The sequence below is a fragment of the Aspergillus lucknowensis genome (assembly GCF_044049455.1).
Source record: "Aspergillus lucknowensis strain CBS 449.75 chromosome Unknown BJX67scaffold_32, whole genome shotgun sequence".
Classification (NCBI taxonomy): Eukaryota; Fungi; Ascomycota; class Eurotiomycetes; order Eurotiales; family Aspergillaceae; genus Aspergillus; species Aspergillus lucknowensis.
In genome coordinates, this window is record NW_027263576.1 from 198,123 (window position 1) to 214,866 (window position 16,744).

General features: G+C 51.9%; 7 protein-coding genes across 7 annotated transcripts; 3 read left to right on the forward strand and 4 right to left on the reverse strand.

Moving 5' to 3' along the window:
- The first annotated feature begins 28 nt into the window (after nt 1–28).
- BJX67DRAFT_184253 (GNAT family N-acetyltransferase) lies at nt 29–1,190 on the forward strand. The gene is made up of 3 exons (XM_071025228.1): nt 29–342; nt 433–990; nt 1,049–1,190. Exons 1-3 carry the CDS (start codon nt 229–231, stop codon nt 1,088–1,090), a joined length of 714 nt encoding a protein of 237 aa, XP_070884386.1. The 5' UTR covers nt 29–228; the 3' UTR covers nt 1,091–1,190.
- Nucleotides 881–2,652, reverse strand: BJX67DRAFT_389404 (cytochrome P450; the record flags this gene model as incomplete). Its single annotated transcript, XM_071034494.1, has 2 exons — nt 881–1,252; nt 1,305–2,652. 2 exons carry the CDS (start codon nt 2,650–2,652, stop codon nt 1,104–1,106), a joined length of 1,497 nt encoding a protein of 498 aa, XP_070884387.1. The 3' UTR covers nt 881–1,103.
- Nucleotides 2,653–2,815: 163 nt separating this feature from the next.
- BJX67DRAFT_184301 (EthD domain-containing protein) lies at nt 2,816–3,803 on the forward strand. Its single transcript, XM_071025230.1, has 4 exons — nt 2,816–2,942; nt 3,002–3,254; nt 3,323–3,513; nt 3,579–3,803. Exons 2-4 carry the CDS (start codon nt 3,111–3,113, stop codon nt 3,646–3,648), a joined length of 405 nt encoding a protein of 134 aa, XP_070884388.1. The 5' UTR covers nt 2,816–2,942; nt 3,002–3,110; the 3' UTR covers nt 3,649–3,803.
- Nucleotides 3,804–4,043: 240 nt separating this feature from the next.
- BJX67DRAFT_373264 (arrestin family protein) lies at nt 4,044–6,586 on the reverse strand (the record flags this gene model as incomplete). The annotated part of the gene is made up of 3 exons (XM_071031371.1): nt 4,044–4,694; nt 4,745–5,808; nt 5,884–6,586. 3 exons carry the CDS (start codon nt 6,584–6,586, stop codon nt 4,044–4,046), a joined length of 2,418 nt encoding a protein of 805 aa, XP_070884389.1.
- Nucleotides 6,587–8,710: 2,124 nt separating this feature from the next.
- Nucleotides 8,711–10,048, reverse strand: BJX67DRAFT_184277 (uncharacterized protein). Its single transcript, XM_071025229.1, has 3 exons — nt 9,899–10,048; nt 9,693–9,818; nt 8,711–9,614 (listed from the first exon to the last, which is right to left on the reverse strand). Exons 1-3 carry the CDS (start codon nt 9,962–9,964, stop codon nt 8,859–8,861), a joined length of 948 nt encoding a protein of 315 aa, XP_070884390.1. The 5' UTR covers nt 9,965–10,048; the 3' UTR covers nt 8,711–8,858.
- Nucleotides 10,049–11,119: 1,071 nt separating this feature from the next.
- Nucleotides 11,120–15,053, forward strand: BJX67DRAFT_373265 (uncharacterized protein; the record flags this gene model as incomplete). The annotated part of the gene is made up of 6 exons (XM_071031372.1): nt 11,120–11,497; nt 11,562–11,666; nt 11,736–12,383; nt 12,437–12,569; nt 12,641–12,806; nt 13,787–15,053. 6 exons carry the CDS (start codon nt 11,120–11,122, stop codon nt 15,051–15,053), a joined length of 2,697 nt encoding a protein of 898 aa, XP_070884391.1.
- A 74-nt stretch (nt 15,054–15,127) lies between these two features.
- Nucleotides 15,128–16,639, reverse strand: BJX67DRAFT_184362 (glutamine amidotransferase subunit DUG3). Its single transcript, XM_071025231.1, has 4 exons — nt 16,513–16,639; nt 16,365–16,460; nt 15,561–16,293; nt 15,128–15,503 (listed from the first exon to the last, which is right to left on the reverse strand). The coding sequence occupies exons 1-4, from the start codon at nt 16,525–16,527 to the stop codon at nt 15,202–15,204; spliced, it is 1,146 nt and encodes a 381-aa protein (XP_070884392.1). The 5' UTR covers nt 16,528–16,639; the 3' UTR covers nt 15,128–15,201.
- Between the last annotated feature and the right edge of the window lie 105 nt (nt 16,640–16,744).

A 16,744-nucleotide genomic window follows, 5' to 3' on the forward strand; every position in this document is an offset into this window, starting at 1 on the left:
ATTTAGTCAACATGTCAGTTCAACAAGAATTATCTCAAGTTTATCTTCGTATCTTCTCACCTCCTCTCGTTTGGCCTCGCTGGATATATAACGACAGAGACGAAAACTCAAAGCGCCACCCACACATCCGAGTATAACCACAGGTTACCTCCCCCCGACCTACGGAACCCGACACCTAAAACTCAGTCACTGAGATAGAGCGGGAAGAAAGAAAGGAAAAGAAGGAAAATGCCAATAACAGTGCACCCCCTAACGGAAGCAGATATCCCCGGTGCAATCGATATAATCCAGGTTGCATTCGCCGAGGATCCTTATTTCAGATGGGTGTTTGACGAGAAGAATGTATGTTACACCTAATGTCTAGTATACTCTCTGGGGGTGCAACAGGGCGTAGTTCCAACTACGCAAGCAGAGAGCTAAAAGACAGTGCAGTTCAACAAAGCACGGAACTATGGCTCCCTACAGGCCCGGTGCCTCTGGGGCATTAAGAATGCGATATTCCACGTCGCAAAGGAACCAAACGCCGCAGGAGACACCGGTAGTATTCTAGGCGTCTCATGCTGGCTCCCTCCGCGTCCGCCGACACAGCCAGAGTCCTGGGATTCGTGGTTCCAGTCGTGGGTCCTGTGGTTTAGACAGGGGCTGAATAACCTCCGGCATGGTGGGAGGGGCGGGCTCAATGTGCGGAGGTACTACATCTGGAAGGCGAGGCAGGCCGAGGCGCAGAGCTCGATCTGGGATGATGAGAAAGGGTATTATTTTTGCAATATTGTTGCGGTTAGGCCAGAGGCGCAGGGGAAGGGGGTGGGGAGGAAGTTGTTTGAGGAGGTTACGAAGAGGGCGGATGAGGAGGGGGTGAAATGTTACTTGGAGAGCTCCAGGAGTAAACCGAATGTGGAGATTTATGAGAACTTGGGATTTGATATGAGGAGGGTTATGGAGTGTCGGGATGATGGGCCCGAAAGGCGGGGAGAGCGAGATGTTTGTATGGTATGTACATGGTTTTCTTTTGTTCTTGAGGGGAGTGTAGGGCGGCTAACCTTCACAGTTATATTGTATGGTTCGTGAGCCGAAGAAGAGCTCAACATGAGCTTCTGGCAATGTCAAGCGCTGTTGACTGGGTGAAACTGTAACATCAGTTTCCGTCCCTTCGGCAAGGAGATGAACTCTGCAAAATCCTGCTCGATGCCGTCGTCATCAATAATAGATGTTGTATAATTTGTATATACAGCCGCCATGACCAGTTTGATTTCTATCGGGTCAATATCAGCTCAAGCAACAAGCGTCTACCTAACAGGAGATACCTTGTAGAGCAAAATTACTCCCCAGACACATCCTCCCTCCACTGCCAAATGGCCACCACAGCCGACGCATGTCGTGCTTCTTCCCGGGACCAGGATTCAGCCAGCGCTTCGGTAGAAATTCTGCTGCCTGTGGATATACCTCTTCGATTCTGTGGAGCGTGTACGCTGAGGAAGATACCGTGATGCCTCCCGGTATGCCATCATAGCCGTTTATCGACGTTCCGCTCGCCGTATCTGGTGTAACGCGAGGTAGTGGCGAAGATGCAGGGCTATGTAGACGGAGTGTTTCGCGAATTATTGTGTCAAGGAGGGGAAGGGAATCGATTTCGGATGGATGGGGGAGACCGTCCGGGGCAGAAGAGAGTGGATACTGGAGCGAGCCTGGGAGGGTCAAGAGCTCGCGTCGGAGCTCAGACTGAAGGCCTGGGCGTTGCGAAAGCTCCCACATGACATAGGTGAAAGTGATTCCGGAAGTTTCATGCCCGGCAATGAGGTGGTCGAGGAGCTCAGAAGCGATAGTCGCTTCAAGGGGACGGGAGTCGGGAGATTTCTCGAGGCCGTCGCGGAGTGAGTTATATACCACCGGCGCGGTAGAGGTCTGGTTGTTTCTGGACTTTCCATCCTGTGCCTGCCGACATAGAGAGAGACACCACCGCTCAATGAAGCCGTCTGCTCGCTCGTCGAGACTGAGATGCTTAAACTTCTCGTATTCCTCAAGCCAGTGGTGCCACTGAGGCAAATCAAAAAGATATTTTGTGCCAGTCTGCGTTCCAAATAGATACGACGAAGTAAAGTCCATTCCTACAGCCTGGAAAAGAGGAAGGACGTTGATAGCCTCCCCACTCGTGGCCTCTCGCTGCAGCATGGGGAGCAGCCTCTGGGAGAGTATAACTGCTGAGAGGACGCGGAGATCTGGTGACTCCTGGAGGTAAGATTTAGAGTAGACTCGGCTCAACATCCGCTTCTGACGGGCGTGCGGCGCATTGTGGACCATGCCAACGAGGTTGTCGGTATGGAAGTTGAGGAATAAGTCGCGGTACAATGGGTGCTTCTCGAAAGCGCCAGTGTAGATGACTCGGAGGCCATGGAGGGAGTTGACACTCAGCTCATCCGGAGCGAGTCGAACGACAGGGCCGTGCCTCCGATGCAGGGCGTGGATGGTGAGCACCTCGTTGCCGGCCTGCCGGATGCTTTGGATCCATCGACCAGATATGGGGGATGTGAAGTGAGCATTAGGGATCTTTGAGAGAGGTGATAGAAAAAAGGGGCGGACTAAGCAGCGAAATAGAGGAAGGAGGAAAGCAGCGGAGATGGCGGAGATGGCCGAGATAGCCGTGTAGGAGGGCATGTTTGTTGATGAAGTTCAAGTGAGGACCAAGAGAGGTCGTTTGTCTGAGGGCAACCTGAACAATGGGGCAGGCACCAAGGCAGCTGACAGGCAAACACGAAATCTCCATGCTGAACCCAATTTTAGACGGCAGAAGAAACAGGAACTGTATCTACACTGGATAGAATACAAAGGCACAATAAGCTGCCTTGATTAAATTAAGAGCTTCGGCTGGCCGATCTAGATGTGTGGAATTCCATCCCCACCCACTGTTTTCGGCCAGAACCAAACAATCGAAGACTCCGGATCGAGTATACAACCACCGGCCCGAACAGCACTGTGTAACATGCTCTCGCTGATGACAACGTAGCATCCAGTTCGATTCCCCTCGACATATATCTAGACCGATCTCCAAATAATTCCCTCTCACATAACTACCTCCCGTTACCGGATATACTTCGCACCACCAGCCGAATACAATGTCTACCGAAATCTGCATCACAATCACCGGCATTCGCAAGCCAGGCTTGAACGAAGCCGACTTCCACGAGTACATAACCCAGCATCACGCCCCCCTCGCCCTACCCTTCCTCCACAAGTACGGCATAAAAGAGTATAACTTGGTACATGATCCTCCTCCCCATTCCACCCACGAACGGCCGACGGGATAAACTGACGAGAGCGAGCACAGATCGACAACTTCAGCTCTTGCCAGCCCTACGCCGAAGAACTGCAAATGTCCAAGAAGATCGCCGACTACGACTACGTCGTGCAGTTCGTGATGGCCGACATCCACGACTTCAAGCGGCTGTGGGAGGATGAGGAGTTTCGGAAGAATGTGAAGCCTGACCATAGGCACTTTGCGGATGAGACGAGATCCGGGTTTGTAATTCTCTCTTCTTTTTTCTTGTTTTCTAGAAGTAACTACGTGTACTAACGGGGAGAAGGATATCGATTGGGTATAGGACGAGGTTCATTGCGCCGGAGAGCAACGAGCTGGGTCAGTTGAAGAACTGACCTGGCTCTCCTACGCTATGGTTGAGTAGATCAGGATGCTTTGGTCTGCAAAACGTTTGAGTTTGCGAAGGTGATTTTTGACGTGTCCGTATATATTGCCAGTGCTCTTAGGTGGTTGAACGTAAAAGAATGGTTGCAGAGAGAACAAGACGTTATATAGGCCAAAATGTATGTCATGCAAGCTTAGTACCCAATTTCCTAAATATTTCCTCCAATGCGCCGATTTTACCTGACTAACAAAATCAATATCCAGGCCTATACGGTGCTCGGGGAATCACAAAGGAAAATATAGCCATTTATCGCAAACTCCTTCGTCCCGCTGACCGGAAATGAAGAGATTCGTGACATCGTCATTTATATCAGTCGTTGAAGTCGTAGATATATACTTTTGGAAGCTATGGGGCCGTTTCGTCGATACGCACCCACTCTCTGGGGACGTCCATGCTGCGATTCACACGCGCTCCAGGGGTCAACGGCACGTCAACTCGTCCGGAGCCTCGCTCCTCGTCGACGTGCTCCTCGTAGTACGATAGGCGCGAGAAGTAGTCCTCCAGGACCGCATCACGGTCATTGTCTCCGACTATACTCTTGTATTCTGGCGGAGGGGTTATGAGGGGTGGTGGTGGAGGAACATCATCGAATGCAGGGGGCGCGAATGATGGAGCTCGAAGGAGGTGCATCGGCCGAGGCGCTCGATCGTTTCCTCGACCGTCAATTTCCGAAGCTAAGTGGGCCGCTGGTGGTCGAGCAAGACCACCGGAGCCGCTTGTAAAGCTCCTAGAAACGGGAGCCCGTGGCTCATCTCGATCCGAGTTTGACGGGGTGCCAGAGGCATTGCGATGAAGGGCAGGCGCTCCAGCACACCCGCATTCAAACTCTGGGGCAGGTGCTGCTGGCGCGGAGTCCGGTGTTGTATACGCTGGAAGGTAGATGTTGCCTTGTGTCGCTTTGCAAGACAAAAGATGGAACGGGGAGTCAATAGAGATCTCGAAGTGTCGTCGTTTTCCCGTATTGTTCTCATCTTGCTTCGACAGACGGAGGACGATCTGAATTAAGTTAGTGCCAATTTCTCGTAAGAGGATCAGAATATTCATACCTTAATCCAGTGGTTGATCTGAATATTATCGTACGTCGTGTCAAAATGCAAGCGCTGCGTTTCGTCACGGTTCTTCATCTCATGACAGCTCGGAAGCTGCACATTGAACTCCATCTCAGTTGGGCCGACGCCTGACTCACTGTTCAAGTTTCCAAGTAAGTTCGTCCGGCCCCGATCGACGATTTCTTCTCCCCTAGCAGCAGCCGCCCGTCGATCCCAGTCAATGCCACCTCCGGCCATAACCCGCATTGAGCTGCCTGGGTATGTACTGGTACTGAATTGGTCCGCTCGCTTCTCGAACAGGAGTACTTTCTTTGCAGGCTGAAACCGATGCACACTTTTGTCCGCCGTCCAATGCTGGATATTTTCCGTCACGTAAACTTTTATCCGATGGCATTCTACTTTAGCCAGGGGTGTCAGCTTGAAAGCTATTGGAATCTGGGAGCCCAAGGGAAACGATTTCCCGGAGATGACGATGTCATAGTGCAACTGGTCCTCCCAATTCCGAGAAATAGCGATAGGCTCAACTTGCTCCAGCGAGCCCTCCGCCGGGGTGCGAATAACCGGCACCTCCTGTGTGCCTAGTAGGTTGGGTCGAAACGCCCCCGCTCTTTCCACGAGAGCTTCAAGATCATATCTCACAAACCCAAGTTCTGTTTTGATTGTTTCGGGTAATGACCCGTCAATTGGAAACTCAAAGCTGTACAGATAATCGCCGACAGGGAACAGCCGGTAATTGCGTTGGGGTTGCGGCGGCCCCGGCGGCGGTGTTTGGTCCCGTCTGGAACTGCGAGAGTGGTTGGACTGCAACGAAAGGCGCTTCAATTCTCTGGGGGTTGGGCCGGGATTGAGCGACGTGGCGGAGCCGCTCTTGGGGAAAATCTCTCGAGTGACCATGGTCGAGCCATCCTTGCTCGCCAGCGAGGTCACAGGCTTCGCGTGTTGGTAGAAATGTGCACCGTAATCGTTCTGCATAAGCGCTGTATCGCCGTGGTTGAAGTATAGGACTCCATGGGTGACCAGATCTTTCTTGTCGTGGAAATGGATCTTCTTGGGTGGAATCCCTAAATAAGCAAAGAAGGTCAATACCACGAGCCAAATTCAACCGAAGATCGAACCAAGGTTAGAATAAACCCTACCATCAGGCCAGTCCGTCTGCGCTTGCCCTCTGAAACAGACTGATATTTTTTTAATCTTGACACTTTTTGTTACCTTTAAATGTACCTGTCCCCGTAAAATAGCGGATTTTTTTGTGGTTGGGTCATTCTGATCGTAGCCTTGGAGAAACAGTACAGGTTCGGTGAGCGCGATGCCTACCGTGACCCCGCTGCCCGTCGCGACAATCTTCTCGTTTGGCAATTGCGGAAAAGGCGCCGACTCTGGGATGCGACCCGGGGATGGTCCGCGAGTTACAGACGTATTGGAGGATGAATGCGAGCGCATTCTGCCCGGGTGAAGAGATGTCGCGGCGGTAAGCATGTTGGTGTCGTCTGGGGTACCGATAATCTCAGAAAGCGGGCGATGACGACGTGTACGAGCCATTGGGCGATCCGGAGTCGACAGTGCTGGCGATTGGGCCGTCCCAAGACCGAGAAGGCGCTTTGCGTTTTCCCGAGGACCCGCCAGCTTTCTGAAGATCGACCCGCGACGAGAAAGGCCAGCCTGCTTGGGGAATTGCTGGGTGGCAAAATTGGTGTCGACAGTCGCTGTCGAGGGCGAGCGACGATGTATCCTGGAGCCCAGAAGGCTGGGGAGGAGAGAAACGAATTCAGGCGGGCCGGCGACTGGATTTGTGGCGGTGACTGAACCCGGTAGATCCTGGGCCATATAAGCAGCTGTCATCGTGGGAAAAGACAACCCCGTGGCATTATTTGTGGGATACGGATGATGAGAATAAGTCGGCTTGTGATTTCTCTGGGTGTGTTGAGGAGAGGAGTATCGAATGGAGTACACAGAGGTATAGGGGATATTTAGACTGGGAGATATGGAGAGGAGGATGAGAGTGAACAAGGAAAGGAAGACAAGAAAGAAAAAGGGTCAAAAAAGGGAAGAAAAAGAAAAGACGCAAGGTGAAGAAATACAGGGAGAGGGAAAGAGAGACATCAAAAAAGAGCGAGACAAGGCATCAAAAACAAAGACAGCGAAGACAGATGACTCTCGACTTACCCCGTCTGGAGATCTTCTGATGGGCGACTCTGCAGCGGAAAATGAGCGATTTGCGTTGCAGCGGCTTCAACAGCGGTTGGGATTACAGTTTCTGCATCGTTTGGCACCTCGATTGGCTCTGCTGCAAGTCTTGCGCACGATCCCAAGGTGCGCCTCTGAGTCGTACGACCAGTTGAACGTCTTCTGCCGTGCCTTTTTTGCTTTGCTATTGGGTTCATCTACTTCATCCTTCCTTTCTGGGGAGGATGATCGACGGCGCAAGGAGAGCCCAGAGCACACCGTCACTGATGGTGGGCGGGCAGTTGAGCGTGCAGGGGTAGGAAGAAAGTGACGAGGAAACGAGGGACAAGAGAGCGGAGCCGGTCTTGGGCTCTTGGGAGACAAATCACCACTCGGGTAAGACAGGAGATCAGAGACGAATGAACAAGGAAGCCAGCGACCGTCCGAAACGAGACTCTGGAAGAATGGATGACAGCACAGACACGAAAAAGAGAGGCCCTCGGGCTGCCGGAGCAATTCTTTTTTTTTTTGGGCGCAAGAGACGGAGAAAAAAGATCTTCGGACTGGTACGAATCAGAAAAGAAAAGAAAACGGTTCATGGATGATGACGCGGAGGGAAAACTGGCACGTCCAATATGAACCATTGATCGAGGGCTGCGATTTGACAACTTCCATCCGGCGATCCGACAGTGGGCGATTTCTGGCTCTGGCTCTCGACTGCTTTCGAGACTCCGAAGAGCCGACTCTTGATTACAGCATGACGAACATCCTTTTGTTAATTCTGATGTGATTCGAACCCATCAGTGGCGATCAATCTTCTCGCAGCGAAAAGTTGATCGCGCTCCGCTCTCGCAGCAACAGGCTTTTCAATCTTGGTCCAGCTGATTGATGTGCACAAAGTTGGGCGCTTGTCCTTGGATGGATTCGTACTAGCCCGCCCAAGCATCGATCCTCTAGCGCTGGTGTGAAGATTTACCAGAAAAGGCCTGGGGTCTGGACTAAGGAACGCCCCTCACCCACCTGCACTTACCTATCAGTTGCCTCTAAATCAAATAGGAATGACGGCGGATCCAATCCCCCTTCAAGGTTCTGAAGCAGGAGACACGAGAGGGCAGGCAAGCTCCTGGGCACACTCAGACCTCGGTTCAGGATTCAAAGTGACGTTCAGGGCGGCAGCCAAGTAATTGGAGGGCATGAGCCACTCTACGATGCGGGGAGAGTGCAGCCATGATGGTGACATCATGACCTGGACCATCTCCGTCTTCTGACTTGGGCAGCGCTGCTCATGACATTTCCTCGCTACCAAGGAAGGCAACCGTGCCACCTTCTTTATTCTGACGGAGACTGGTCCCCAGTAGAATAATGCTCTGGCTTCCGCTCAAGTTACGAATTTTTTTAGCTAGGACAAGTTCCTCAGTGCAGAAACTCCAGACTCGGGGTTACATCTGTCACCTGTCAATATGCCATCGCATCATGTCGGCCCCGGCGGTGCGTTCCCACAAACCTATGCAAATTAATCTCGTTCCAAGGTTGTTCTCGTGTTGGCTACAAGGATCCGCTCGTGGCCAGGATAAGCTTTTCGAACATGACAACTTTATTTCCAAGTACACAAACAGTATACAGGGGCTAGTGCATAAGGCATCATCCTCTTAACATAGATTGGTTATACATCAAAGCCAGAGGCGCAGATTCAGCGTCGCAGAGTTCCCATTAGATTTAAAGGCGACTGTCCCAAAGTTCAGATGGATGTATCCCGCAGGCCGGAAGCCTAGTACGAAGGTTAGATTAACAACCTTGAGTTTAGTCTCGAACATGTGGGGTGGTTTTGGTGTCCCTCAGCGTGCCTAGCATCATTGCCCCTGGGGTACCCCAGAAAAACCAGATCATAAACCAGGGTTATGTGAAGGGACGCAGGGCACGTTAAGCAACAGGTTGTTGCCCCCTTAGTTCACGTAAACCAGCTATCATCCAGTTCATTAAGCTGCATCAATCCATCTCCTGCCAATAAATCCTGATCCCCAGTTTCGTTTCCTGCCACATTCTCACTTTCCATGAATAAGTCATCGAAGCTAGACTCCCCTGGTCCCATTATATCTTCTGCATTGCTCCCGAACTGTTCATTTTGATCTCCCGAGAGCTTCCGTAGTTCGAGGTCAAAAGCATCGCCCCCCGTCGGCAAAGTAGAATTATCATGACCTGACTCCGCATTTGGTAATTGAGTGTTACCTGCGTCAAGGCCGCCATCGGCATTTGGATCGTCAAAACTGGTATTGAAAAAGTTATCATTCCCTGTGTTATTGTCTTCCCCAAAGTCGAGGCTAAGGTCGAACTCATTTTGGCCCTGGTTATTCAGCAGGGAGTCAAAGTTGAGGTCCTCCTGCCCTGCGCCGTCTTGCGTTGAGAGATTGGGAGCAGCGCTCTCCGCCTGCGACGCCTCTTCCTTCACAAACACGTTGGCTGTTCCTTGTTGCTCCTTATTTGCCTCTGTTTGCTGTTCGATTTTGACTGCATTACCTATTGGTTTAGATTCACTCTGGTCGGAAGAGGTGCCAACGGCTACTTGCTCCGGCGCAGGGAAAGCCTTAAGGCCGTCTATTACCTCCGGTTCCCCCATTATAATATCCTCTGTGGGACGTTTGCGAAGCGCAGCTTTTCTAGCCTGGATGACTTCATAATCTCTTTCCAGGAATGCTTTGGCAACGAACTGTGCTCTGTTAGGGCCCGCAAACATCGAGAAGGGGTAAAAAATGCCCGAAATTGGATGCACAAGACAGCCACATACTATCTGCTCAGATAAATTGTCTAACGCGGACTGAAACTGTTCATGCGCTGCAGGAAGGGCTCGCTTCAGTTGGGCCCTCGACTGCAAGGAGCCCCCTGACCGGAAAAAGCGGCCAGTCTCGATTAGCTACTCAGAGTTAGCGTAACCCCCGATGTAGCCTGCTATATATTGCTTCTCACGAGGAAGAAGTATTATGGACAGCTTACCGTCTGATTTAACGTCGCCGTTAGAACCTCGAGTGAATCTGGATTCGAAAGACTCGAAGACGCCATGTTGTGAAGCAAGCCGCAGCCCTTGAAGATGCTGGCGTTGAAATCGGCAAGTGCAGCGGCAATAGCCTTCTGGACAAGAATGCGTCGCAACGGGGTAGAGTTCGTCGACAGCCAGCAGGGGAAATGATTTGAAAGACGCGGAGCTTTGCGAAAGAGGGCAATTACTGGTTTATTGATAGATCAGGGCAGAAACGAATCTGACGGTCCGGGTTTCAAAGCCGTTTTCCAGCTTCCGGTCCACAAACGGCGTTAAATTGCCGTCCAAATGTATCGATGGAAGATTTGAGCAGTTGAGCAAGCGCTTGCCCCCGAACGGCGCCAACTCTCACCAACCAGATAAAGTCTAGTGGATGCCCCACCGACGCGGCTCTTGACCATTAGTCACGAAAAGAGGTCGCGAGTGCTGGACAAAACGAGGGATCGAAAGGCCTTCTGCGCGATGGGCGATGGACCTTTTCTGGCCCAGGCGTCGACGATTTGGAGCTCGTACCTGGGACAACGTCGTTCTTCCGTGACAAGTCAAATCTCCCCCAGCTTTCTACCCCTGTTTCTTCTTCTGCCGCTTCCCCTTTCTGTTGCAATTCTTACCGCCTCTTGCGAACCGAAAGATCTGGGCTTTCTTGTGTGGAAATTTCCTCTTTGCATGAAAGACTTTGCTCCTCGATTGTAGAGTCTAATCGCTTGTTTGATAGCCTCACGTAAGTCGGTGGTTTGGAGAGGCGGTCCCGGAGGAGCCAGGATTCCACTTAGCGCCTTGAATCCATCACAAAGCTTCCACCATCCCCTCGACTTGTCACCGTCTTTTTTCCCTCTCGACAACTGTTTGCTGCTTGATTGTATAATCTAGCGTTCTTCTCTTTTTTTTTTTTCTCTCTTTATTCTTTTTTACCTTTTCGTTGCTTGTTTCTCTCCTAGTCAACCTTGTCATTTCCACGATTCCTTTTTCCTCTTCCCTCTGTCCTTGGGCGCCTCCATCCCCGCGTCGCTTTTTTCCGCCTTCGACCACGACCGATTCAGTCACAGCGTAACACCCTGCATCGTCCCGGTCACAGGCGATTGTCATATCGCTCTATCCTGCTTGGTCAAACACTACTATCACCTTCTCACTTGTGAATTAATTCTGTGACGCTGCAAGCCTGTGATCCTTCCACAACAATGGCGGATAACGTGTCTGCTTCGACCTCTTCGTCCCATCCGCAGCCACAAGCCTCGACTGCTACCTCAAACCAGCAGTACGATTCATCCCAAGGAAATGGCCAAACCAACCCCTCCCACATGCCACCGCCACCTCGCCCGCCCGTAGTGATTCCCCAGAATACCAACCCCATCCCGACCGCGATTTCCTCCCCGATGTCTGGAAGTATGGTGTCCCCGACCAGTACTGGTGGATACGTACGGCGTGCAGCCCCTGAACCGAACAAGAGAGCCCTTTATGTTGGCGGCCTTGACCCGCGAGTGACGGAAGATATACTGAAGCAGATTTTTGAGACTACTGGCCATGTTGTCAGCGTCAAGATTATTCCCGACAAGAACGTAAGTTCTACGAGTGTGAGCATGACACCCAAACCTCCGGCCAAGAAATTACTGATTTCAACAGCAGTTCAACAATAAGGGGTACAATTACGGCTTCGTCGAGTTTGACGACCCTGGTGCCGCTGAGAGGGCGATGCAGACGCTGAACGGACGCCGAATCCATCAGTCGGTATGTGCTAAGATACCTTTATTGCCTTGTTCTACCCTCATCTTGGACCGCTTCTCATACTTGTTCTAGGAGATCCGTGTGAACTGGGCGTACCAGTCGAACACCACCAACAAGGAGGACACTTCGAACCATTTCCACATTTTCGTTGGCGATTTGAGCAACGAGGTCAACGATGAGGTGCTCCTCCAAGCCTTCTCTGCTTTCGGATCGGTTTCAGAAGCACGCGTGATGTGGGATATGAAAACTGGTCGCTCCCGTGGCTATGGCTTTGTTGCGTTCCGTGACCGCGCAGATGCTGAGAAAGCGTTAAGCTCGATGGATGGGGAATGGCTCGGGTCCCGCGCCATTCGCTGCAATTGGGCTAATCAAAAGGGACAACCCTCCATCTCCCAGCAGCAAGCAATGGCCGCCATGGGCATGACACCAACAACGCCTTTCGGCCATCACCACTTCCCTACTCATGGAATTCAGAGCTACGATATGGTCGTTCAGCAAACCCCGCAATGGCAAACCACATGCTACGTCGGAAATCTCACCCCTTACACCACGCAGACTGATATCGTGCCGCTCTTCCAGAACTTCGGCTACGTGATCGAGAACCGGATGCAAGCCGATAGAGGGTTCGCGTTCATCAAAATGGACAGCCATGAAAATGCGGCAATGGCCATATGCCAGCTGAATGGCTACAATGTCAATGGCCGCCCCTTGAAGTGCAGCGTACGCTTCCTTCCAATCCTCCCAGTTTTGGTTCCATGATTAACAGCCAACAGTGGGGTAAGGATCGTCCTCCTACCGGCCAGTTCGATAACTTCTCTGGCCAGCAGGGCAGCTCGCCCTTCAACTCTAGCCCAGGTCCGTATTTCCCTCAATATGGTGGCCCTGGGGGTCCCATGACTCCTCAAGGTAAATGCCGTTCTTCGTATTTTTCTTCTGTTTTCTGCTCGGTTGATAGCTAATTTATGTAATGTGCATAGGTCCGACACCGGCTGGAAGAGGCTGGGAGCAGCCAGCAATGGCTGGTCAAGGCTACGGCCAAGTGCCAGGGAATACCGGCTATGGTCGTGGTCAAGGCACACCCAACCCCGGCTGGAACCAGCCAAACAACACCAATTTCGGAAACGGCTTTGGCGGCTACCAACAGTAACTTATCGGTGATGCGCCAGCCGTGGCGATGACCAATCTCCTGCCGCATCCACAGGGATTGGCAGCGACTACTTGCTTCTGTTCCTGCACTCCCTTCCTAATCGTCTTTTTCCTTCGGCCATAACCACACTTTGAGTCATTTCTTCTGGACCTGCTTGTGCTTCTTGTCAATGACCCCCCGGATCTCTGAGCGCTGCCTTCTATTCTTGAACTGTCATGTTTTCTGAAATCAAATTTGTGTGATCTCGTGCACCAATACCCCAAGTCCACATTGTTCACCAAAACTTCTCCTGCTCCTTTGAATGATCCTGTACCTTTTCAATCAGAGTTAAGCTTCTTGGGCTTCGGATTCAAGCGTCCTGCGAAATAAACTAAAAGTACTCCCCTTCTGTTCCACACTATGGCCAAGCCCGTTTTGGATCTCCACACCGGATTAAATTGCCTTTGTATCGTATCCCTGTCGTATGTACGAGCGGTCTTGTTGGAATGACATGCTATTTCTGTCCGGTGGCTCCGAGGCCCCTGTGATAGCGCTCTGTTCTTTTCATCTTTTCAGCAACTGTTATTGTACTCCTGAGATCTCTTATTCCTAACGACATTAAGATTCCTTCTGGTCGCGTCTCCTAATTCTTTCAATATCCGTTTAGATAACCCATATCCAATCGAGGTCCCGAATTATACCTCGGGTATTGCATTATTTTACATTGATCACGATTTCATCATAGGCATTTAGGGCTTTGGAAAAGATACTAAATAGAGACTGTGCCCCGTGGTTGAGGCACTTCCAATCTGCTCGTCTTCAATCGATTCTGAGGTCTATATCGAGAGTCGCGCTTTCGGGAAGCTGCGTGGCGGAACAGGGTTGAAAAGAGGCCCCCGACCGTCTCGATTCGTGACCGCCTTCGGGCGGGACTCCTTGCCCCTGATCCCCACTCACAACAACCTCAGGAATTGCCCTTCACACCACGTATTTCAAGTCAAATCGCAAATGTGGATGGGTTAGCACAATCTCTTACGACCACCTGGTCAATGGAAGATGCAATCGACAACAAGGCCGTGGCACTGTCCCTTGACAATGAGGATCAGCTCCCGGGTCGAGGCCGCTCGGGGAGCGCAAGCAATGGACACAAGCGCAGTTCCTCGGGATCATTGCTATCAAGACTTTCATTTCTACGTATGATGCAGGCTAGCCAAAATCATTCGGAGCGAGACCACTCTGGCCTCGAAGCAGACGACGGCCGTGACGACCTTGGTTCCAGTCTGAGAGGAGGAAGAGCGATGTCAAGTGCCCTACAGCAGAGAAGGACACGCAGGAGAAGAGGCTCGCTGAGAAAGACAGCCTTGCTAGGCACACGATTCGACCACCGAGATAAGAAGGCTACTAGGCCCCCAATGGATGCTGTTCGTGGAGATGGGATCGGCCAACACCAGACCCAACCGCGGGGTCCGCACCAACAACCACAGCTTCCGCCACCACCCATACCATCTCATAGCCACACGGGAATGCGATCGCTTGCCGACTCAGTCCCGCCGAATCCCGGACTTCAAGAGAGTGAAGCATCTGGGCGTGAGAGCGTGGGCGGGAACCGGCCATCCACCTGGACCTTGATGAACGCACCGCAACGAAATCGGAACATTCCTGCGCCTTCGTCGCATCGCCATCCATCCATTCAATCCAAAGAATGCCTTATCGGTGATGATATCACCACTGACGATGAGGATATTGTATCCCTCCCTCCCAGGAGTCGTGTTGGAACTGCCCCAAGTGCGTTCCACACCTCTTCGAACACCTCCAGCAACAGTGGGGTTGCAGATTTGCACCTCCCAACCCCTGCGTCAAGCACAGACTCCTACTACTCCGTGCAAGCGGACCAAACATACAGAGCCACCCACCGTGCAAAATCCCCACTGGCAACCCACACAGTTGACATGACTGGCAGCCAGGAGGCGATTGGCTGGGACTATTCGGAAACGGAGTCGTGGGGGTGGATAATACTGATCGTGACATGGTTGGTCTTTGTTGTAGGTATGGGGAGCTGTTTTGGTGTTTGGAGTTGGGCATGGGATGTTGGGGAGACCCCTTACGCGCCTCCTGAGCTGGAGGATGACCCTACTCTTCCCATCGTTGGGTACTACCCTGCTCTCATAATCCTGACGGCAGTCATGTCGTGGGTATGGGTTGTTGTTGCATGGGTGGGCATGAAGTACTTTAAGCATGCTAATATAACGGGAGACGACACCTGACCTTCTGATTGATAGCAAAGGAATAGATTTACACACCAGTCTACATGAGAACTAAGAAATTCATAGGCTAGCTCCACATAGTTAGATAAAACCAACGCCAATTACTCCACGATACCTTGCCAACGCTCTCAAACTGCCAAACAATCTCCTAGTGTGACACGGCACATTGGTTTGCAGCCTCCAGCTGGTTCTTTGGTATGGCCCCGTTGGGCTCATTAAGGTCAAGCCCCGGACCGCTGACCCTAATATCCGGGGAAGAGCCTGGATCCCCGTTCGCCGGCTGGACTGTTGTCCCTGGTGCCGTACTGACAAGGCCCTTGGAGACGGCGAAGCAGGAAGAACGGTCATGGTTCAGGTCTTCGCTGTAAAACTCGTCCAGAATCGGATGCAGAAGGACGGTTTGCTTGTGGATTGTGACGATAGAGTTGGCCGGAACAGAGACCCAGTTATCTAAATAAAATTCGTTAGCACCAGATCTCTAGGGTGGAGAGGGGAGAAAACACGGACGCCTTTCAAACGTAATCGGCTCGCTGGCAACCAAGACAATATCAGCACCCTTATCGTGCCGCTCCATCTTGAAATGTCCCTTGGCCTTCCCTTCCTTCCACTTCGTCCCCGAGGAGAAGTACAAGCTCGCCGGCTCATCCGTCTTGCTGCTTATATACCTCGTACAGACCACGGTATATCCATCCGTCACGGCAAAGTTAAGCAGACTGCGCGTCTCCACATCCCTAACATTGTGACGCTTCGGAATATCTGCAATAAACTCATTGATCTTGGCAATCGTCTTAACCATCACCCGTCGCAACAACGCCTGGCCGAATCCCTCAGGCCCAGGATCCGAACTCGGGTCAGCCCCTTCTTTCGCAAGCAGATCTAGAAACAGCGCAAATGCCCACTCGCTATCCGTCCCGCCCTGGACACCCAGGTACCACTTATCGGCGAGTGAGTCCGCCAACGCACGCTTGATATAGTGCCACCCGCCGATCCCGCCATTATGCATCCACATAAGCGTGTTATGCTGGAAGGGGTGGCAGTTTGTGTCGGAGAGCGTGCCCTCCGTTGTTGCGCGGACGTGCGCGAAGATGAGATTCGAGCATGTCTTTGAGGCAAGACGCTCAAGGTTCTCGCAGTTCCAGGCCGGGAGCGTCGATGTGAATATGCAGGGCTCAGGGCCAAGCTTGGGGTCGGTGTAGAAGCCTACACCGAAACCGTCGCCATTGACGGGACGGCGGTTGTCCTGTTTTCATGCGTGAGTATTATCTGGAAATCTGCCGGCTCGGAGAGTAGTGTAGATGCTGGCGTACTCACCAGTCTAAGTCGGGAGTCGTACGACTGAGTAAGAATGGAATGGCTGGGCTCTGTGATTAGCTTGCTGAGACGGATCTCATGTCTGCCCTTGTATACCTAGGGACAAGTTAGAGGTTCCGCCTGCATGAAGATGATTGATTCGACCTACTAGAAAACGGCACATCTTCGGTAATATAAACTCGGCTCACGCACATCGAGGTCGACACGATATATAGGGACAAATCCAGTGCCAGAGAAAAACAAGTGCTGTGGAAGCAGCTCTCCTCTCCGAATCAAGCGGTCACTTCTGGTGGTATGCCTTGGTATTTCCTGTGAGATGCGAGCTTTCAATCCCAGACACAACAACTACACTCAGCAGGCCATCAATTGGCCACCTCAAG